This window comes from Ursus arctos, unplaced genomic scaffold, assembly GCF_023065955.2.
Source record: "Ursus arctos isolate Adak ecotype North America unplaced genomic scaffold, UrsArc2.0 scaffold_1, whole genome shotgun sequence".
Lineage (NCBI taxonomy): Eukaryota > Metazoa > Chordata > Mammalia > Carnivora > Ursidae > Ursus > Ursus arctos.
Genome location: NW_026622763.1, coordinates 45,814,436 through 45,836,360, shown reverse-complemented (window position 1 = coordinate 45,836,360; position 21,925 = coordinate 45,814,436). Strand labels below are relative to the sequence as shown.

The following is a 21,925-nucleotide window of genomic DNA, read 5'->3' as shown; positions in this document are numbered from 1 at the left end:
AAAGGATTGATAGGATATTTTTAGTTTATGCCAAAGGACACTTATCAAAAATGGTATAGTCATGCTGCCGGGACTCTGAATGACTATGTAATGGTGTGTGTGTGTCTCTGTGTGTATACATATATATGTATATACACGCACATATACATATATACATATATACATGTACATATAATGGATTATGTAAAAATAAAACAATTCTTCAATGCTTGTGAATTCCATGGAACATTTACAGGCACATTAAAATTTTTCTGGATGAGATACCTTAAAAACATGAATAGCTATTTAAGCACCTCAAAAATCTAAAAACATCCTGAAACAAGAAGTAAACTCTTTCTTTTTGTGATGTGATTTTTTTCATGTGTGAATGAGAAGTGCAGCATGCCTTCATTTAAAATATATCCAGTTATACAATAGAGAAACGTAGAATTCCCTACCTTTACTCCCTCTCCCCAAAACATAAACCCATTTACAAAAATAGTCACATATAATAGTAAACAACCTGTGAATTAAAAAAAAAAGGTGATAAATTCACAGCATACATTTTGTAAAAATATGGCAGGTGTGGCAGTTAAATCATAAACAGTGGTGACGATTACTATCATCAAGTGTCACGTGTTGAATTTACATAAAAATTTAACTTCCCGCCCCCCTTTAAAGTGGTTCCTATTGTCCGAGTAGCCATTACCTCTCTGCTCTTCAGCAGTGTCAGCTGGTTGTGAAAACAGAAACCTCCTGTCAATGCTGTTTTTCTGGTTTATTGAGTCCCAGTTTGCTGACCAGAGGTCTCTGTCTTGTTATAGGCACTGACCTTAAGTATACATTTGTAAAAACAGTCAGTTTGGCATAGACCTCCTCTGGGAGTCCTGTTGACACCACTACATCACCATCCCAGGCTGTAAACAATTGATCACAAAATGGAGTATTCTTTGTTCCTTTTTACTTTTTACTTTCCCTGATATCTTTCCCTTTGTCCTCCTTTTCTGATTTGTCTTTTTCAAATTTTTCTTTTTCCGGTTTGGTCACACTATCATAGGAAGGTGGAGAGGTGGTGGAAGGCGTCACATCGGTTTTCTCTGGAGTTGAATTCTCATTTAGTTTGTCAATGAGAATATCATCTTTGATAGGTGTTCCATCACCTTCTTTGCCTTTGTCTTTCTTATAGATACATGAAACCTTTTTAACTTTTTGCTTCAAGAGGTAGCGTCTATAAGCCCTCTGGATAACGATAGCAGACACCTCTTCTTGTTTGCGTTTCAGAGTGGTTGTGATGGGCTCGTAGGAGACTTTGGAGGGATTTGACGCCATGAATCGCTCCTCCATCTGTATTCGAAGGGCATCCATCTCTCCACTCTCACCCAAAACCCGCTTTGTAAAAGCAAATAAGATGTCAAGACAATGGATCCGGTCCCCACTGACCATGGGCAGGTCCATGGCAATGAGCTGGACTTTGTTTGGTTTGGCTATGAGAAGAGGAGGATCCAGGGCAGCTGCGAAATCCGAGAGCTTGGCGAACTCTATAAACTGGGTGGCATCGGGATCAAACTTCTCCCAGACCTCATAGAACATCTCAAAGTCATCCTCGCTCAGGGGCTCTGCACTTTCCTCAGTAGCAACACTGAAGTTCTCCAGGATGACAGCGATGTACATGTTCACCACGACCAGAAATGAGATGATGATGTAACTGACAAAAAAGAAAATCCCGACAGAGGGGTTCCCGCAGTCCCCCTTAACTGAGCTTCCAGGGTGATCTTTTTCAGGGTCACAGTCTGGAGGTCCACTGTTGAGAATAGGTGCTAGCAGTCCGTCCCAGCCAGCAGAGGTGGTAATCTGGAACAGGCAGATCATGCTGTTGCCAAAGGTCTCGAAGTTGAACATGTCATCAATTCCAACTTCCCTCTTAACATAGGCAAAGTTGGACATTCCAAAGATGGCATAGATGAACATGACCAGGAAGAGCAGGAGGCCGATGTTAAACAAGGCCGGAAGGGACATCATCAGAGCGAAGAGCAGCGTGCGGATCCCCTTGGCCCCTTTGATCAGACGCAAGATTCGGCCAATCCTGGCGAGCCGGATCACTCGGAACAGGGTAGGAGACACAAAGTACTTTTCTATCAGCTCAGCCAGAAACATGCCTATGGAAAGTCAAGGAACAAAAACAAAAATAGTTCTATATTTAATGGTAGTGAATGAAAATTTACATGGATTAGATAATCACTAGTTTTACAAAATGTGGACATAAGAATTAGGTATACACATAATACACACACACACACACACACACACACACACACACAATCTGCAGTATTTGTTTAGCAAAATGAAACTGATACGTTTGGTGTTATAACATTAACCCCTTTATGCTAACTGAGGTTTCAATGGTCATTTTACCTAGTTCAAGAAAAGCATCTATTAAAAGACTCAACCACTGAAGGCCTAAAGATGTCACAAAGTATACGGCAGTGAAGCAAAGGAGTGGATTTGTAGTTCTGAAATACCAGTTCTAGTATTGGCATAAGAACTAATGGACGAGGTTTGTGAATCTGGATTGGAATATGGGAGTTCTTATCCTGAGACGGTTGTGATCCGCTTTATTTGGAAGGTGGCAAGAATGATGGACAGGAGAGAATCCAGGCTTTGGAGACAGACATACTTGTGACTGAATCCTATCTCTTTTTTCCCCACATCACTAAGTGGTGTTAATGTCTACTTTTGTTGTTTTTATTAAACTCGGCACTTACTGGGTCTTTACTTTGTTCTAGGCATGCTACTAAGTGCATCTCCTTACATAATATCATTTAATTCTCACAATAACACTTCACAGAAATATTCCCTGGAAAGCCAGGGATTGGAGGTAACTTGCCATAGGTCACAGAGCGGGTAAGTAGTGGAAATAGGGAAGCTCCAGACCAGATCTGTATGACTCCCGAGTCTCATCCCTTAAGCACTCTATGACCACCTCATAGCGCCATTGCGAGGAGCAAACAGAATGGCATATTGTTTCAGTGTTCTAGTCCACCAGAGAAAGCAGTATAAATAGTAGAATACTATTTGCTTCCCACTGTGTATGTTTTCTTTTCTCAAATAGGCAGACCCTTGTCTTAAATCTCTTATATTTACTGTCAGCACCTCATTTAATGCCCTATACCTGACCACTTAATATGTATTAATGATAAGGAGCCTGTTGTAGTTTTTTGAACAAAATGTCTACTTCTGGAGAAAGAATATTACAAACCATAGAAACTATCTGAATCCAAAGGTAAGATGAAGCTTGTGTGTTTGTGAATATATGTAAACACACATGCAAACTATTCCAATTATCAATAGCTTAATATTTATGGACTATTTGATTACTTCTAATAATTTTTGTGTGTATGTGTGTGTGAATTATTTATTCAAAGCAGTACTTGTCTATACCAAAGAAGTGTGAGTGACTAAAAGAGTGTTATGACAAATTGCAGTTATTGTCTTCTGAAATGAGACAAGATGATAAATGAAAGCTGAAAAATAGAAAATCTCTTTTTTTACACATCATTTCATGCACAGCATGCAACAAGAGAAATGACGAACTGAAGAACTATTAGACTTTTATCTGAAATTTTGGGATGAATAAGAAAGATCAGTAAGAAACACTTTCAAAGTTTTAAACAAATTTTTACTACTAACTTCCTTAACTGAGTAAAAGCATCTCTTCTTACCTACGATAGAGAGAATGACCACCACAAAATCAAAAATATTCCATCCGATGGTGAAATAGTAATAGCGAAGAGAGATTAGTTTCAGCACACACTCTCCCGTGAACAGAACAATAAACACCAGATTAATCCAGTACAGAATGTTTGTCATCTCCTGACTCTGGTCATCAGTTTCCACCATCATGGTGACCATGTTGAGGCAGATAAGGATCATGATGCTGATATCAAAGACTTGCTTGGTTACAAAATCAAAGACCATTCCTTGGAATTTGTTCTGGAACAAGGAATATATAAAATTCACTTAGAAACATAAAAAAATCAAATTTGACATATCTGCTTTTAACATAGCAATATGAAAATGTGGCTTTTATAAAAACACACCATGTTTATTTAATATTTGGAAGAACATTTTGTATACTGGCATATGCAACTTTTTTTCAAATGTATTTTAGTTACACTGTTCATGATATCAGATTTTATAAACTGACTTTAAGAGCCACTTACTGTGTTCTCAGTGCCCGTAACAACATGTGTACAACAGTCAGCCAATATCTGCTACTATAAAAAAATCTTTGTTATCCCACGTATTAGAGGGGGGTATCAAAGTAAACTTCAAAGAACTAATAAATAATTCTCTAGCTTTTTCTCTCATGTTTATTTTTTTCTACTTTTTGCTTTTATCATCTTTCCCCAAAGCCAGAGAACCTGAAGTTTCATCTTGGAAGATGTTTTAAAAAATTATAGGTCAAGAGAAAGGACATATGTGGAACACCTGGTGAAATCCAATTAAGTTCTATATTTTATTTAAGTGGTATTGTACCATTTCTTAGCTTTGATTACTGATCTATGGTTATGCCAGATTTTGCAATAAGGAAAAGCTTGGTGAAATCATATGCAAGTAACTCTTCTTTAAGAATATAATAATCTTTTAAAAAGTTATAGCCCACAATCAGATGTTCAAACTTTGCCCTATTCAGTTTGGACCTTATTTCCAAGAACTAATTGGCTTTATGTCTTGTTTATGAAATTAAGGCCTCACCTTACCAGTTCTGCTCATTTGGACCCTGTTTTGTACCATTTTGCCTATACCTGCTTGGTATTTCAGGCTTTCTAGGGCTCAAGCCTTGACTTAACTTCCACTAGGCTGTCCTCTACTTTCTTAACTGGAAACACTGATGATCTGTTCCCTATACCCTTCACAGCCTGCTTTCCCAGATCCTGACATGTTTATCCATCTGGCTTCTCTGTACTAGTGTTCTGATCTCTCCCTGTTGAGAGACATCCATTACTCCCTATGGAAATTCTTGGACATCAAACATCACCAGTTTGTTGTATTTTTCTCCTTTCTCGGAGTAGATACGTGGCTTGCTGGACTGGACTTCTATTGCTTCAGCAGAGTCTGTCCTTCAAGAGTCTCCTTCAACTTGATAAATGTGTTTCATCCCAGTTCCAGACCCTTCCTTCTTAGTTCTTATTTACTGTAGTTTACCTTTCCAAGTCTGGTTATGTTTCTTTTATTTCTACCCTTCTGATATTTCTAATTCCTCTTAATAAAATTTGCAGATTCTACTGTATCATTTTATCTTGTCTCCTTGTACTAAAACAGACTTCCCTCACTCCTTCTCTGGTGACTTTGAATTCAATTTTAAGTTTTAAGCACCCTGTGTCCTCAGAAAACTTTACGTTTACATTTGTCATAAAATTGATAACACTGTATTGCAAATGGTTTGCTCCTGCTTATTTTAGTTTTTTCTTCTAGCTGTCTGGAGGCTCTGCAAGCACAGAGCAGTGTCATTTTTCTTATAGATATAGCACTTAGAGTGTAGTAGGTTCGAAATTGCTTAAAATCAGAAGCCTTTTATCAATGAAAAGCTCCTTAGATTTTCTGTCCGTGTAGTTTTCCAATGGGTCACTTCGATGTATCCAATCCCCAGTCACTAATCGCTATCTCCAATTTAAGTCCCAGGATCTAGTACATGCTGGAGGAAGCCACGTGACCCTGGCAGCCTTGTGCACCAAAGATTTATGTCCTCTCACTTCATCTTGGCCCTTGACGATGGTGGGGAATCCTTTATCCCTCACTTGCTCCAGGATAGTTACAAACTTCTCAGAAATATTCTTTTCTTTTGCCCTCTACTCTTTTTTGAGAGCATCAAAATCAGTGTAAAGAAACTCTTCTGCTTCCTTTTGCATTTCATATTATCTTGACTTTTCACATGTATCTTTTTATATATTACTCCATATTCATTACAGGACTCAGTCCCTCTTACTTCTAAATCTAATCTAGACCATTCTATTCTTGAGCCACATCCTATGTGTGACTTTATTCTATATTCCCTCTTCACACTCTTCTTCCCCAGAACTCCTGTTTTGCTTCCAACCTAAATCTCTCTCCAAATCTTAAGAAACTTTTGATTGCCAGATTCTGCAAGCTAGCATCTCCATTTTTTTCTCCATGCATGTCCCTTCTTCATGTCCTGCATGACACTGGTCATCCAGGGTGTATGGCAGAAACTCGTAAGTTCTCCTTATTGGGTCCTTCTTTGTCTCTCATATTCAATTCATGGACAAACTTTAATTTCACTCCAGTGACAGCTCACAAATCCATCCACTTTAATTCATCTCCACACCACTCTGGTTCAGGCTACCTCTCATCTCTGAAACAGCCCCAAAATAAGTCTACGAAGCATACACATTGCCCCTATCAATACTGGTTGAGTGATCTTTACAAAACTGAAAATGACCAGGTCCCCTTCAATGGCTTCCCATTGCTCTAAGGATAAAGACAATTTCTGAACATGGCCTACAAAGCTCAGAAAAATCTGGCCCATCCTAACCTCTTCATTCTCAACACATCCCAATGAGCCCTCACTCTCTGTACTCCAGCCTCACTGGCCTTCCTACCTCAGGGCCTTCACACAAGCACTGCCCTTCTTCTAAAGGGCTCTTCTCCTCCTGACAACAATGTCCTGCAGCAACCAAGCAGCTATTGGCAAATAGACAACTGGAATAGCCATAAAAATTCATGAAGAGAATGATGTTATCAGATTTAGAAGCAAGATGCTAGGGGAAAATATGAAATATCTTTAAAACCAGAAAAAAACCCGACTTGTATCGTTAATGATTCCACTTAATCAGCAGAACTGGATAGGAAATGGGGAATATCTGAGATGTACCAATTATTCCAATTGGTCCCCACTGTACTCTGTGAACGTTCAATATTTCCACACAATGTATGTATGCATATGTTTTCTTCTCTACATTATTATAAGCTCCTCAATGACATCAATCCTATGTAATGCTATTGGCATATAAGTCTGAAATGTTTTATTTACATATATTTATATGTTTATATATAATACCTATATTATATATTTTGTGTATACGAGGTATATATATATATATATATACACACACATATACACTTAGGCTAAGATAAAAATACTAGTATCTGGCAATTTGGACTACGCAAGTGATAAATAACATAGATCTTGCTGGGAATGAAAGCATGTTATTCTTACAGCAGGTCGAGGTATAGGTTTTTGTGGTTTCTTTGAACCCAGTTTTTTCATGGCATTGTAGTATTTCTTCTGCTCTTCTGTCATAAAAATGTCTTGACCTCCAAAGTAAAGAAATAAAAACAAAACTTGTTAAAATCTTGTTCTTTTCTAGCTATAAAATCCACCTCCGTAGTTGTGTGAAAATTGGCTTCCACGTGCTATTCTAGTGTTGCCCATCTTTGTATTTACAGAGTTAGATGCATGTATTCAATCTGTAAATTATTCTGTATTAATCAGTCATATTTCTATACTGAAAACATACATGCTATCTGAATTAGCAATTACTTAAAAACTTACAATTGATTAAATATCTCAAAATAATTTCAGAATTTTATATTCCTTCTTTTAGCTGATTACGTTTTAGACCCAAAAAGAACCAGTGTGATATGTTTAGTTCATGTTTTAGAATAAAGATGAAGTTTTAGTATACTTATCTTCTTTTTCTGTTGGTTGAAGTTATCTATGATGACACCAATGAAAAGATTCAAGGTAAAGAACGAACCAAAAATAATAAAGATGACAAAATAAAGGTACATGTACAGATTGTCTTCATACTTGGGTTGTAATTCTACCTGCAAAATATTAAGGAATGATAACAATTAGAACTACTACTTGTTTTATAAAAAAGACGTCAGCTGATTTTCAATTCTCAAAACATGTCTCAATTGCTGGGAATGGAAAAAAAACCTCAAACATTAAACAGATTTTATGAAACATCAAATCTAACATGCTTATTGAAGAGTCCTGCAAGACCATTCAGTGACTTGGCAAAGTGAAAAAGCTCATAGAAAAGTCCAGATAATTAAAATTAATTTCACCCAATAAATTTCTAGATTATGAATGTACTTTCCCTTATAGGTAAAGTCCTCCAACAGGGCATGCAAAGTGAGGATTTCCCTTTCCTGCAGAAGAGATGTTTGAGTTACACTATTTTATGTTAAAACCTTTAAGATTTATTCTCTCTGATTTGTTTTTTTTATTCATCTGTAAAATGGAAATACTAGAACCGTAACCACATAGGGCAGTTGAGAAGGTTAAACGTATTAATACCCGAAAAGTGCTTAAAGAAACAGTGCCTGGCCTATAGTAATAGCTGAGTGTAAAGGTTTGATTCCTATTACACGTTTCTTTTCATAGGCTAGAATTATTATTGTATGTGTGGATATGGGTACATCTGTAGGATCATTCCCTTCTGAAAACGAGTCTATAGATTCATCCTACTCGGTAGGCTTTAGGCACAGTTTCTGTAACAATGATGCCTTGTCTTGTCCAGCACACTTTTTGGTCAAAAAAAGAGTGACGGTGTGATCTTTGGCTGTAATCTATAGCTCAGGTCCCACAGGATATTGTTCTAACCAGTTCAGTTAACCAGTCACAGGTGGTAATGGATACAAGTAATGACCCATTGTGTCATGAAATCAATTTAAAGGGTAATGGACAACTTGCTATGTTTTTTTAATGAAATAGAGTAAAATGGAAAATGTCAGAAATATTGTAAAAGTACCTATTCTTTGATGGGACTTTTATTTCATTTACGTATGTATACAGTGAACAGTGATATAAAATGATATTTTAAAACATTTTAAAATTAAATACAATACATACAGAAAAGTGCACAGCACATAAGTGTAAAATGTAGTAATAAATTGTTATAAGATGAATCTCATGGTGCAGGACATTGTCAGGAACTCAGAAACCTTGCTGTATTCCTTCCCAAATATAAACTCTATAATCCCTGCTGGAGGCGATCATTATCCTGACTTTTATGGTAATTTTTTCCTTGCTTTTTCTTTAGAGTTAACATGTAACTATGCATTATTTTTTTTAATGATTTTTTATTATATTATGTTAGTCACCATACAGTACATCCCCGGTTTCCGATGTAAGGCTCGATGATTCATTAGTTGCGTATAACACCCAGTGCACCATGCAATACGTGCCCTCCTTACTACCCATCACCGGTCTATCCCATTCCCCCAACCCCCTCCCCTCTGAGGCCCTGTTTGTTTCTCAGAGTCCATAGTCTCTCATGTTTCATTCCCCCTTCTGATTACCCCTTCTTTCTTTATCCCTTTCTTCCCCTACCGATGTAACCATGCATTCTTGAACAATAAGATTAGTTATGTCTATATTTTGTCTAGTAGATACATCTGTTATAACTGTTTATTTTTAGATTCATCCACATTGCTATGTATGCTGTATTCATATATCATTCATCACTGTATAACATTCAATCATTTGTCCATTTCTACTACTTTTGAGCTGTTTCCACTTTTTTGCTAGTTCAAAAATTATGTTCACTCTTGTACATAGATTCTGCTATGCATGTGCACAGGTTTCTGTAGGATATATTGCTAAAAATGAAATTGCGGGGCTAAAGAATATCTTGAATTTTATTGAATCACGTGATAATGCCCAACTTCTTAAAGAAATATTTATCCATTTTGTCCCGTCAGCATTGCATAAGAGTTCTTATTGCTCTTTATCCTTGACAGTACTTGATATGGTCATACTTAATACTGCCAATGAGGTAAATGTATAGTTAATGTCAATTGTGGTTTAAATTTGCATTTCTCTGGTAACTACTGAGAGTAAGAGTGAGCAACTTTTCACAACTTTAGTGTCCACTTGGATTTCATCACTGTAAAGTGCTTGAACGCTGAGGAGTTATGTAGCAGATACTGTCCGCTAAGTTCCTAAGGAAGGAACTGAAAGAAAGTTTCATATCAGGCTGCTGCTAAGGAAGGGAGAGAGAACTCTAAATGAATTATTCAAAAGAGGTAGGAAACTGCTATAGAGGAAAGTGGTTATGAGCCCATTGTTTGTGGTCAGGGTTCAAAAACACGTACTACCACTTACCGCATTGAGCCAATTTGCTTCAATAGTGAAATGGAGTTAATATCAACCACACAGTAACGTTGTTATTTAAGATTAAGTGGGATAGTATTAAGAAAGCCCTTAGCGAAGTGAGTAGTAATACTAGTTAAGTTATTATTATTATTCAAAAAAGCATATGACTGGGATTCCTGATAGTACCCACAGAGATACAATGCAGGGCTTTTAGTTCTCATGCTCGCTCTCTCTTTTTTTTAATAAGGTGAAAAAAAAAACCCAAAACAAAACCAACTGTTCAGGAATTCTTTCTCTGTTACCACCTGGTTATTGGTGCTTAGGAAAATAACATTTCGAATTTAATTACTATGCTCTGGCAATATACCAGAAGCCAATCTCTCTCCTTTTTTTAAATGTGATTTCCTCTCCCATTGTTACATGGTGAAAAATTAATGAAAATTGTACAAAATTTTCAAAAGTGCTGAGGTGTCTAAGGCAGATTGTGAAGGCCCCTTCCTTCTATCTGAAAATCTCACTTCCAGAGAGAAACACTGTAAAGTTTTTGTTTGTTTTCTCTTTGTTTTTTCTACCATTAGCCGGATTCTTCCTATTACAGGGAAGATAAAAAGATGGAAGAAATCTGTCACAGATGAAGAAAGTGCACGTTGAGGGCTTCTAATGCACAAATGGCCAGAACTATCAGAGCCGAAAATAAAATGTCTCATTTTGCAAAATCGACAAAATTTTAAGTGCTGGGTGCCATGCTAGATACTAGAAAAGATGTGTTAGAAGATTTACAGTGAGTAGAGAAAAACGTTCAAATCAAATTGTGGAAGAAATAATGCAAGGTTGAATATTCTATTTTTGTAATATAGATGTTTTCTATAAATTGACCCATTGTTTTGTTTATTAGTAAATTACAACACTGTGGAAATATTCACCGGATCAAATTAAACAATTTTCCCTCTAAACAGACTTACATTTCGTGAATCAACAGCTGCATACATGATATCCATCCATCCCTTAAATGTGGCCTGTAAAAAAGTCATACCAGGTAATTTTTTCTCCCATAAATTATAATTTTAGAAAAGAAATTAAGTATCAGATTGACCAATTCAATCATTCAAAAACAGGTATATAAAAGGTTGGGGTTAGTATGCAAAATCTGGGAAAAGTTTTGTAATAGATGCATGGAAAATACTTCAACTTTACATTCTTCTGTAAATCTATAGTTAAACAGGATAGATTTTAACAATATGCTATCATAAAAGTAATTATCAACAATCTTTGACTCTGATATACCTATAAGAACGTAACATGAAATTTGATAAAATAACATCAGACAAGTTGAAAAGTATGCTGCATTGTTTGATCTTAATGTTTTCCATTCTTATTCTTTTCTAAATGGTATTATCACCAATCACTAATCATGATGATTTGTTCTTGAAAAATCTCGATATTGTTGATTATACTATTTTGATCTAATTATTCTATAAGATGAAGTAGTTGCCTAATCTGAATACAAACATACTGAACTACGATTTACTCTTTTAAATATCTGTGGTTTTGGGGGAGACAAATGCACCTAAAAACAAGTTTTATGCATTTTTTTTCAGTTCCTTAGAACCACAGGATCTGTCCTTCCCCCTAATATTCATACAGCATTGGGTATCATGCAGGTGGATTATCTCAGGGAGTGATCAGCTGAGAAGTGGAATGGATTTTTATGAATTCATAACAGACATAACAGACTTGATAGAAGATTTTTATTTGCAGAGAGCAATCTCCCTATCTGAAGGAGTTCAAGCGACAGGCAGGAAAGGTTGGAATTAGGTAGGTGTCCGTGTGACAGACGTAAAGGTGGGGAGTTTGCTTATGGTGGTGGTAGACACCGTGTGGATGAAGGCTTGATGAGGGTTTTATACTGTCTGGTAGTAAGGAGGAGAGAAATGTACCACTCCTCCTCCTCCACTCACACACTTCTCCAACCCCACGCTAGGGCCTGTGCCTCTATTTTGCTCAGACTAGGGATGGGGTAAAAAAGTGGGAACCTACATAGAAATCTCAATAACAAAGGACTGGTACTGGGGTAGCTAATGCATAGTCTGAAAGACCATAAACTTTGTAGAGCAGTCCAGTTTCCAGCATGATGCAGTAAAGATAGTTCAGCAATGATTTGAAAGAATCTATGTAAATTATCTATATCTATATCTATATCTATATCTATATCTATATCTATATCTATATCTATATCTATCTATCTCTGTATACATATATATATCTATATACATAGATATATATATATTGAGAGAGAAGATTTCAGACTCATTTTAACAATACATCACAGAGAACAATAAAGTGGTTACTTACTACTTGAAGCAGAGAAAGATATCCAAGTCCTACATTATCAAAGTTTACTTTCACATTTTTCCACCTGGCAGTTTGATTGCTCTCTATGAGGGCTTTACATTCGCTGTAGTTGTTGACCACACTTACATCAAACATTTCTCCAGTGGTGTAGTTAATACAATGATAAAACTTGCCAGCAAAGAGATTTACTCCCATGATACTGAATATGAGCCAAAAGATCAGACAAACCAGAAGTACATTCATTATGGATGGAATGGCTCCTAAAAGAGCATTGACAACAACCTGGCAGAGAAATGAGAAGGGAAAATAAGTGAAAACTCAACAACCATATTTAAACACTATTAAAAGAACAGCAGTCAAGTGATAGAAAATATATCTGTTCCTAAAGTTCAATACTGGGCAGAAACTAGTATCTGGTAGCTCCAATAAAAAATTTTACACTTACAGTTCAGAATGGTTAAAGTATATTTTATATCATAGAATGTTTTCTCAAGAGGTAAGAACATACACAGAGCAAATTTTCATCAAAGAATGGAACTAATTATAAATGCAAATAGTGACATGGCAATAGAAACAGTGTCAGCATGTGAAGATCACAATTTCTAAAAATTTGCAAACCATAAAATTTACAATCCAAAATCTGAAAGTAAAAGAGAACAACACTTGAGGGTCAATTTCCAGGGCAAAAGGGAACACTGATAACAGTTATTCTGGCAAAGCCAGGATAAGCCAGGATGTCCCAGGCACTGTAGTCTAGGGTCACCCTACAGCTACAACTTCGGAGCAAAGAGCTCAGAGCATAGAAATCAAACATGCGACAGGAGAAGGGGGTTTGGGAGTCAGGAGCTCTGTGTTCCAGATTACATCACAAATTAGCTGTGCGCCTTTGGGCAAATTATTTCATTTTTCTGATCCTCCTTTGGGAAATCCCTTTCAGAAGAAAATCCTCATAAAGCACTGCAATTTGAGCCCAGGGTTTTCACTTAATGGCTCTTTTACTTGCAGCTTTCTCAATTAACTAGGGCTTTCAGGAAATATTTTTCAGCACTTTTAAAAATTATCCCTCAAGGAAATATTTAGCTAAAAATCATGTTCTAACCTACATCAGCAATAAACTTTATCAATGAGCAGGCATGTAAAATATACGAAACACACGCATTAATCTTCCTCAACTCCCTTATGGGATAAAAACATGTACAAACACATACATACACACATGTAAATATATGAATAATGGTATCTTACAATCGACCATACCAAATGGGTACTTGGCAAAAAGGCACAACTCATCTGCAAATTGGCACCTGGAGCCTATTCAGTAAAGGATAATATTTTAAAGAATTTTTTAATGAAAGAAACTTCTAAAGAACTTATTACAGTGTAAAGTTACTACAAGAACTTCAACTTTCTGATAATTCAGAGGTACTTGTAGACTTGACAGTTCATTTTTAAATTCACTACAATGAATGCTCTGCAAATGTGAGGAGATTCTGATTAGCAGAGTTAAAAAAAAAAAACTGGAGAGCAAAGAAATAATATACGTGTTTTCAAAGATAGATGAATGGAAAGACTAGGAATTTAGGTCCTTATCTATGCAAATTTGGTATAGAAAATATGAAAATTATTCTACTATTGAAAGTTTGATTGCTTTTTGAAAATTAAAACTACTACTGCAAAAACAGTGATTTTAAATTGGTAAAGTGAAAAGAATTTAACAGCTAACAGATCCTTTCTATGCAACCATGAGCACACTAACACACAAACACACACACCTACACATATCTTTCATTTCTGTTAATGTTGCAACATTCAGAGAAAGTCCCAAGTAACTACTTTCAAATGATCAGAAAAAGCATCATTTTCTAAAAGTTTGTTTAGAGTAGTGAAATCCCCAGAGACAGGATGTCATCATTTCCTCTGTGCTGAGGGGGTGTGGTCTCAGGTTTAGTGCCCCGGGACAGTGACAAATGGCAGCACAAACTCCTCCTTCTTTCTTTTTACCACCTTTCTAAATGAGCAGTAGATTTCCACTGACCTACTTTTTCAGCCACCACAGCCTGTGTTTGAAGGCTAAAGGGCCAGATTCAGATTTAAAAAGTCTCAAACACATCATATGGAGCAATGAAGAAATGATGAGGAATTCTTTGGAGGTTTTAAATTACAGTCGGTGGAATTTCCCGCACATTTAGAAATGGAACGAACATAACTAATCTTGACTCACATCGGAAGTCTACACAACATGATAGAGATTTCCCACAGAGTGAAAAATCTACTTAGCAGCAATCTAATTGTTTCTAATTAGAAGCAATCACTTAGGCATTCTAGTCTGTGAGTGTCTCCAACAGTGTCAAGTTTACGGATGTCTGACAAATACTGATTGACAGGGTATGTCAGTATGAATGTATAAGATATAAATTCTCCATAGATTTGTCATTTCTGAGGTACAAAATGTCAGTCTGTTCTCAATTATAATTCCAGCAAATTCGAAGGCATGCAGTCTTACCCTCATTCCTTCAAACCGGGATAAGGCTCTCAGTGGCCTCAGAGCTCGTAATGTTCTGAGGGATTTGATGGCACCAAGTTCTGAGTAACCCAAGGCATTTGCAGTCAAGCTAACCAATGAGACCTGTACAGAAAAAGCAACACAGTTTTCTCACTTACAGGCAAAAACGCTTACCCGGTTCTCAACCCGTAGTGAGTATCAAAATCACCTGGAGGGCTTGTTGAAAGCACAGATTACTGGTAGAGTCTGATCCAGTAGTTTTGGGATGGGGCCTGAGAATCTTCAAGTCCAGGTAAGGCTAAAGATACTGGTCTGTGAGCCATACTTTGAGAACCACTGCCATAAACTTATGAGAAAGAAGCTATACATATTCTCTTTTCAAGATTCTTGACACGAACAGTTTTTTTTAATTAAATGTAAAACAAGAAAAAGAAATGGCACTGAAATGCAATTTTCACCCACAGATCTGTAAACCTTTATCATCTCTCATATGTTTAGCCAACCTAAAAGGGAGATGACTAAAACTTAGTGTAAGTACACAGGTGAACTAAGAAAACCACTGGAGAATCTGCACACAAACACACTCAGAAAGATCTAGGCTTCTAAATAGTGGCTTTGTCTTTCTGTCAACTTCAGTATGAGAGCATCAAACCATGAATTAGGTCAAATGAAAATAATTAACCAAAAAAAAATTGAGATTTTAGTATGACTAATAGAAATTGCCAGGACAATGGTTTTATAGAGATGACTAACGTAGTTGATAGAAATTCTAAAATCTCAACTAAAAAGGAAAAGATCAAGTGTCATAAGTAGCACAGAAATGTCTAATTTCTTTGAAAATACATAGAAAACTCATTAGATCTATATAATCTAAGAAAAAGTATTTTGTCCTAAAGACACTTGAATTTCAAAAGCAGAGAAAGAAAAATAGATGTGTAATATAGCTTTTAAGAGTATGGTGTTAATGGATATTTGAAAAAATATATTTTTTAAAAAAATAAAGCACACAGAAAATTTTTACAAAACTTATTCAAACTAATTTTGCATATGTAATGTGAAATAGAAAAAACCTCTAAATTTGGCAAAAAATGAGCTACAAAAATTTATCTTAAGTGGTTTACATATTTTCCCTAAAATCTAAACTTTTTTAAGAAAATATTTTATTAATTTATTTGAGACAGAGAGAGAGAGAGAGTTCACAAGCTGGGCGGAAGGGTAGATGGAGAAGCAGGCTCCCAGCTGAGCACGGAGCCCAATGCAGGACTCGATCCCAGGACCCTGGGATCATAACCTGAGCCAAAGGCAGACACTTAACTGACTGAGCCACCCAGGTGCCCCTAAAATCGAAACTTTTAATTTTAGGCCTTGTGAGCCCTCTCTTCACTAATAATTGAAAAATAAAATTCCTGGATTATCATTTGTTGTGAAAATTTTCTGTATATAAAATATGAGGACCTGGACTACTTTACCTTCCCTGAAGACAGAATCAATAAGAAACAGGCATAAATTAAAGGATGAAAGATATAAGTAGGACATAAGAAAAACAATTCTGAACAAGGGCAGTATTGACTGGCTAAGTAAAAGAAGTGGGAAAATACCCACTTCTATGGAACTTGTGTAGCTCAATGTGAGAAGGAGATCCATGTATGCTTTCTCCTCTTCCTGGAACAATCTCCTAATTGATCTTACGGTCTCTAAAAATCCTCTTTCTAGTCCATCATTCACAACTGCACCAAATTTCGCTCCCTCAAAGAGCAAGCTTTTCTGGTCACATAATGCTTCAGTGGCTTCTTCCCGAACTAGATCAGAGGCCTACATCTCTTTGGATGGCATCACAGGTTCTTTTTTTTTTTTTTTTTTTTTTTAAAGATTTTTATTTATTTATTCGACAGAGATAGAGACAGCCAGCGAGAGAGGGAACACAGGCAGGGGGAGTGGGAGAGGAAGAAGCAGGCCCATAGCGGAGGAGCCTGATGTGGGGCTCGATCCCATAACGCCGGGATCACGCCCTGAGCCGAAGGCAGACGCCCAACCGCTGTGCCACCCAGGCGCCCCATCATCACAGGTTCTTTAAACTTTTCTCCAACTTACCTTTCTTACCTTGTCATCCAATTAGAAAACATTTTCCCTCACCCCGTGGCACTGTTCTTACTCTCTAGGATTATTTGTCGCTTGAACAGGCCCTGCTTGGCTTGCACTGGTCTTAATGCTTTGGTGTCCTTCCCCTTATCTGTATCTGCTGACATTCTCAGCCCTCAAACTCCAGCTCACAAGGGTGCTGCCTCACAAAGCCTTGCCTCCTTCCTTAGTGAAGTGAATGGCACTCCCAACACAGATGTCATCTTCTCGATATATACGTATCTGTCCTCACTTGTCAACTGTAAGCTCCCACAAGTTAGAAAAATGACATTCATATTTGTATCTTCCATAGCAAAACAGATGATCAGGAATATATTTGATATAAAGCAAAGTATTGATGAGTTTTATATATTGTCATAATAATTTTCTTAAATCTAAGAAGGTAAATACCAGGATATGCTCAGTAATATGAGCACCAGCTGCAGGGCAACTAGATTTCTCCTAAGAATTTCTTTATATTCAGATCATATTGATTAAATGCCTTTACTGTTACACAGATACATTATATATCAAATATTTTTATTATAAATTTTCCAGTGTATCATAACCACATATAGAAAGTAAAGAAAAAGTATCACCATAATCCAATTATACAAATAAAAGATTGGTTATATATAGTCTTGGTATATTTTTCCATTGTGTAATATCCAATCATACATGGTTTTAAGTCCTTATTTATTTATTGTCTTCTTTTATTGCCAGAAAACTTTTGATGTAATTCTGCTTGTAGCCTTATATATTATATTTAATAGTAGATTTGCTATAGACAGATTAGGAAAAAATAGAACAGATATTCTTCTCTCTTAAATTCAAAGAACTCTTTTTCTCATAATTTGTTTCTTCTGTTTGGTTCTTGGAAAACTCAAATTGGATTAAAAGTTGATATTTTTTCATTTGAAACTGTAAAAAATAACTTTCTCCATGGAAGGGTCCATTTTTTAAAATTTTGCTAGCATGATATATAAATTTTATATATCAAAATATTTCAAGTTAAAAGTATGTCTTTAATTTCCAAGGAATTACAATCAACAGAATACCATCTTTAAAATGTACTAGTTAGCACTTGTGCTTTCTTGCAAATTCCAGCGTCCTCCTCCTTTGTTGGCTGTGAACATCATCCTGTCACCTTCCCCATGTGCCTAACCCTGTCCCCACTGGCTTGCCTAGTCTTTCCTAGAAAAAAGACCTTTAAGGTTTTTTTTGGCCATTATGAATAGACTACTAATTTAAAAGGTATTTATAAGAAGTAAATATCCAGAACTAAATGAAAATGATTTTTAATTTTTTTGTTCATTTAAGAATTTGTATTTGTGAATAAAAGGTGAGATCTTCAAAATTTTCCCTCAGAAATCATAGAGTAATCTTGTATTCCATTTTTTAAAGACTTTTATATTCTGGTACTCCATCTTACTTTATTTTCAACACCAGTGCAGTTTAAAACAACTTTTAAATATTGGCCCACAGCCAGTCTATTTCAACCATCATACAAATCAAGAAATGTATCTCCTGCTTTTCTGACTTTCAAGTTTCTTTGTGATTAGTAACCCATCTGTGGGACAAACACTTCTCAACAGGCTCTGATGATAACAAAAATACTAATGTCAAAGATAACCATGAGGAATTTAAACACGGTTGTTGTGTCAAAGGTAAGAGTGAAAAAAAGCAAAACTTCTACATCAATATATTATTCTGTATAACTTGGGATTTAAATGTTAATCTGAAATGAAATCAATAAGTGTAGTAAGGCAGCATTTGACTGTTTCACCTATGAAAGTATATGAATTTAAATCAGCAAAAAAACATTATGGGGTATCTTCTCATTGGGAAAAATGGGAGTCATCATTTATATTTATGTAAAGTATTTACTGAGTGCCTACTGTGTGCCAGGCACCATTGCTAGAACTATCATCACATGCCAATGGAATGAAACACAGAAGTGCAGAACACTCACGTCAACAATCAGGAAATCCAGCCAGCACCAGGCATTGGTGAAATACATCTGAAAACCATACGCGACCCACTTGAGAAGCATTTCCAGGATGAATATGTAAGTGAAAACTTTGTCGGCGTATTCTAACATGGTCTTAATGGTTTTTCGCTGCTCAATATATATATCTTCAAAGGCCTGTGAGTGAGAAAATCCCATGGAATTTCATTGTCATAAACTGTCTCTAATTGATGTCTTAACAGAGCAAACCTGCTGCAAGCCTCGTCTCAGGCGCCTGTGTCTGGAAGCCTTCTCGCTCCCCATGGCGGCATTGTGCTTCAGGGTCACCTGCAGCCACACTTCAGTCAACCAAGGAATTCAAATAATTTTTAAATTAGGGTATCGGGATATCCCAAAGAGCTTAAAAATGTGGAGAGACTGTCAGGTGCTTCTCTCTACAGCAGGAGGCAGAAAGTCATGTGTGAGTAGATGTGCTTTGTTCATGACACTAGAATGTTTTCTCTCAGTAATGCAAATGTAAGGCAGGAGACAACCCTCCCCCCCCCCACTCCCATAGCAGGAGGAAAGAGGAACAGAGGATTATCACCTTCTCCTCTCTATTTCTCTCGCTCAGCGTGGGCACATGTGTGGTGCATGTGGGGAAGCCCACCCACCCCAGCCCCGCTGTGACATTTTGCAGAGCTCTTGGGACAGTGTAGGGAATTGATTTTCAGGAGCCTCTGTGTGTTCTGGAATGAAAAGATCATTTATCTAACTCAATCTCCTTATAGGAAAAACTATCAGGATAACTTGGTGGTCTGGGTTAAGAACAAAAGAAAATGTTCTTTTTTGGAGAAAAGGGGGATCCGGGCTTGTGATCAGGGCACAAGGGCCTAAAGTCTTTGCAGCTCAATTTACAGGTGAAGCTAGAAGCCCCTCAGAAGCCAGCCATGGTGCTATGTTGATGCATTTTGGTGAGATTTGACTGGGTATAATTGAGAACCAAGAGCTAAGACAGCAAAGGCACTAGTTACTGGTGAGACTTTAGAGTTCCCTCTCTATTGGCATTAAAAATTCAGGGCTGACCCTCTTTGCGCAAGTACATGGCAAGATGCAGGATTCTTAGTCAAATCAGAGGCAGTCTTAGAGGCCTCCAGACACAAGGCTATAATCCTAATGAAATCAACTGACCAAACCCTGTAGTTGCTAATTGAAAAAATAAAAGAAATGCAGCCACATTTGTTATCACCAAATGGGAAAACAGGTCACACTATTTTCATAGGTTAATTAATATTTTGACCAAACTGACCCTTCCATTGAATGAAATCAGATATAAATTAAGTTTTAATGCTTTCATTTTGCTATTAGTCAGTAATTAAGTCAGTCTACTATTTGCCATTCACTGTGATTGGCACTAGTGAATCAGGATGAACAAGACAAGTGAATCCCCTGCGAAATGGAGTTTATGTAAGCAGTTTGACAGTTAGCTGATATCCCATATCATGTCTGCATAATGACTCTTAATAAGAACTGCCTCTGATGACTCAAAGTCAGAAATATCTTGAAGTATTACAAGAAACCATAATTTGAGTTTGATTCAATCTGAGATCTACTCCACAACAATAAAAATTGCTATCTACTGGGGTTCACACTGTGCTAAGAATATCACAATGTAATCTCTTACTTCACAAGCACCATATTTTAAAAACATGTAACAAGAGGTTCACTGAGGGGGAAGGTAAAGAGTTTCAGTAAAGGAAAAGGAGCAGGTTATATGTCACCTACCAGCGCCCCACTGCTGAGTAGAATCATGAAGACAATGAAGGTTTCGAACCAGTTGTGCTCCACTATTTTATAGCAGGTTTTTCTCAAGTTCCACCAGAGTTTCCCTTTGCCTTCTTCTATGCTTATCTGACAACACTTGAACTTCCGCACACAGTCTACAATAAGTCAAAGTAAATGAAGAAAAAAAACAGTCACTCTTCGATTCTGTACATTTGTATTGGTGGAAGACTCACCTACGTTATTACCTGATACGTTGTAAATAACTAGTTTTTAGGCTTCCACTTACACAAACACAAATCATCTGTACGGTTTTTAAACCACTCATTCAACAGATATTTTTTATGCATATGTGATTATTGTAATGGATTATATTACATCATAAAAACATATAGAAAAAGAGAAAGGAAAATAAAATCACCAAAAGTTGATATTTGCATCTTATCCTTATCCTATGATTCCATTCATACGTGGACATTTGAATTCTAAGTAGTTCACTTAATAGTATAATACGCACATTTCCCTTTTATTGTAAGTAAACAGAACTGTGAAAGGCTTTCACAGTACTTCTCTAAATAAGATAACCAGACTTAACCAGAATTTATAGAATTATTCCACTACTATTGAATGTGTTGCTTTAACTCTGGCTATTATCAGCAACAATATTATAAACATCTTTGTGTAATCTGTGAATTACTACATCAAAGGCTTATCAATAGATATTTATTGAATATCTGTTGTAGTCAAGGAATTGTACTGGACAAAGTATAATTGTAGAATGTGTAAACATAGACTTTCTCTTTAAAAAGTGTGCATTTTAGGGGTGCCTAGGTGGCTCAGTTTGTTAAGCGTCTGCCCTTGGCTCAGGTCATGATCGTAGGTCCTGGGATGGAGCCCTGCCTCCGCTCCCTGCTCAGCAAGGAGTTTGCTTGTCCCTCTCCCTCTGTCCCTTCCCACCACCCCCCCAACTCATACTCTCTCTGTCTCAAACAAGTAAATAAATAAAATCTTTTCTTAAAAAGTGTGCATTTTAAGTAGGGCACTTGTGCTCACAAATTCTATAGTTATTGAAAGCAAAAAAATCACAAATTAAATAAGGTATTGTGAGAGTTGACTG

General features: G+C 36.6%; 1 protein-coding gene across 1 annotated transcript in view; it reads right to left on the bottom strand.

Annotated features, from left to right (window-relative positions):
* Positions 1–367: 367 nt before the first annotated feature.
* Positions 368–21,925, bottom strand: part of LOC113250826 (sodium channel protein type 2 subunit alpha) — an 81,829-nt gene continuing 60,271 nt past the window's right edge. Inside the window, exons 18-26 of the mRNA XM_057318264.1 lie at positions 20,812–20,966; positions 19,051–19,224; positions 14,961–15,083; positions 12,458–12,739; positions 11,068–11,121; positions 7,690–7,827; positions 7,217–7,321; positions 3,699–3,969; positions 368–2,135 (exon numbers count right to left, since the gene is read on the bottom strand). Coding sequence (XP_057174247.1) covers positions 940–2,135; positions 3,699–3,969; positions 7,217–7,321; positions 7,690–7,827; positions 11,068–11,121; positions 12,458–12,739; positions 14,961–15,083; positions 19,051–19,224; positions 20,812–20,966 — 2,498 coding nt within the window. The 3' untranslated portion in view covers positions 368–939. The remainder of the gene's footprint in view (positions 2,136–3,698; positions 3,970–7,216; positions 7,322–7,689; positions 7,828–11,067; positions 11,122–12,457; positions 12,740–14,960; positions 15,084–19,050; positions 19,225–20,811; positions 20,967–21,925) is intronic.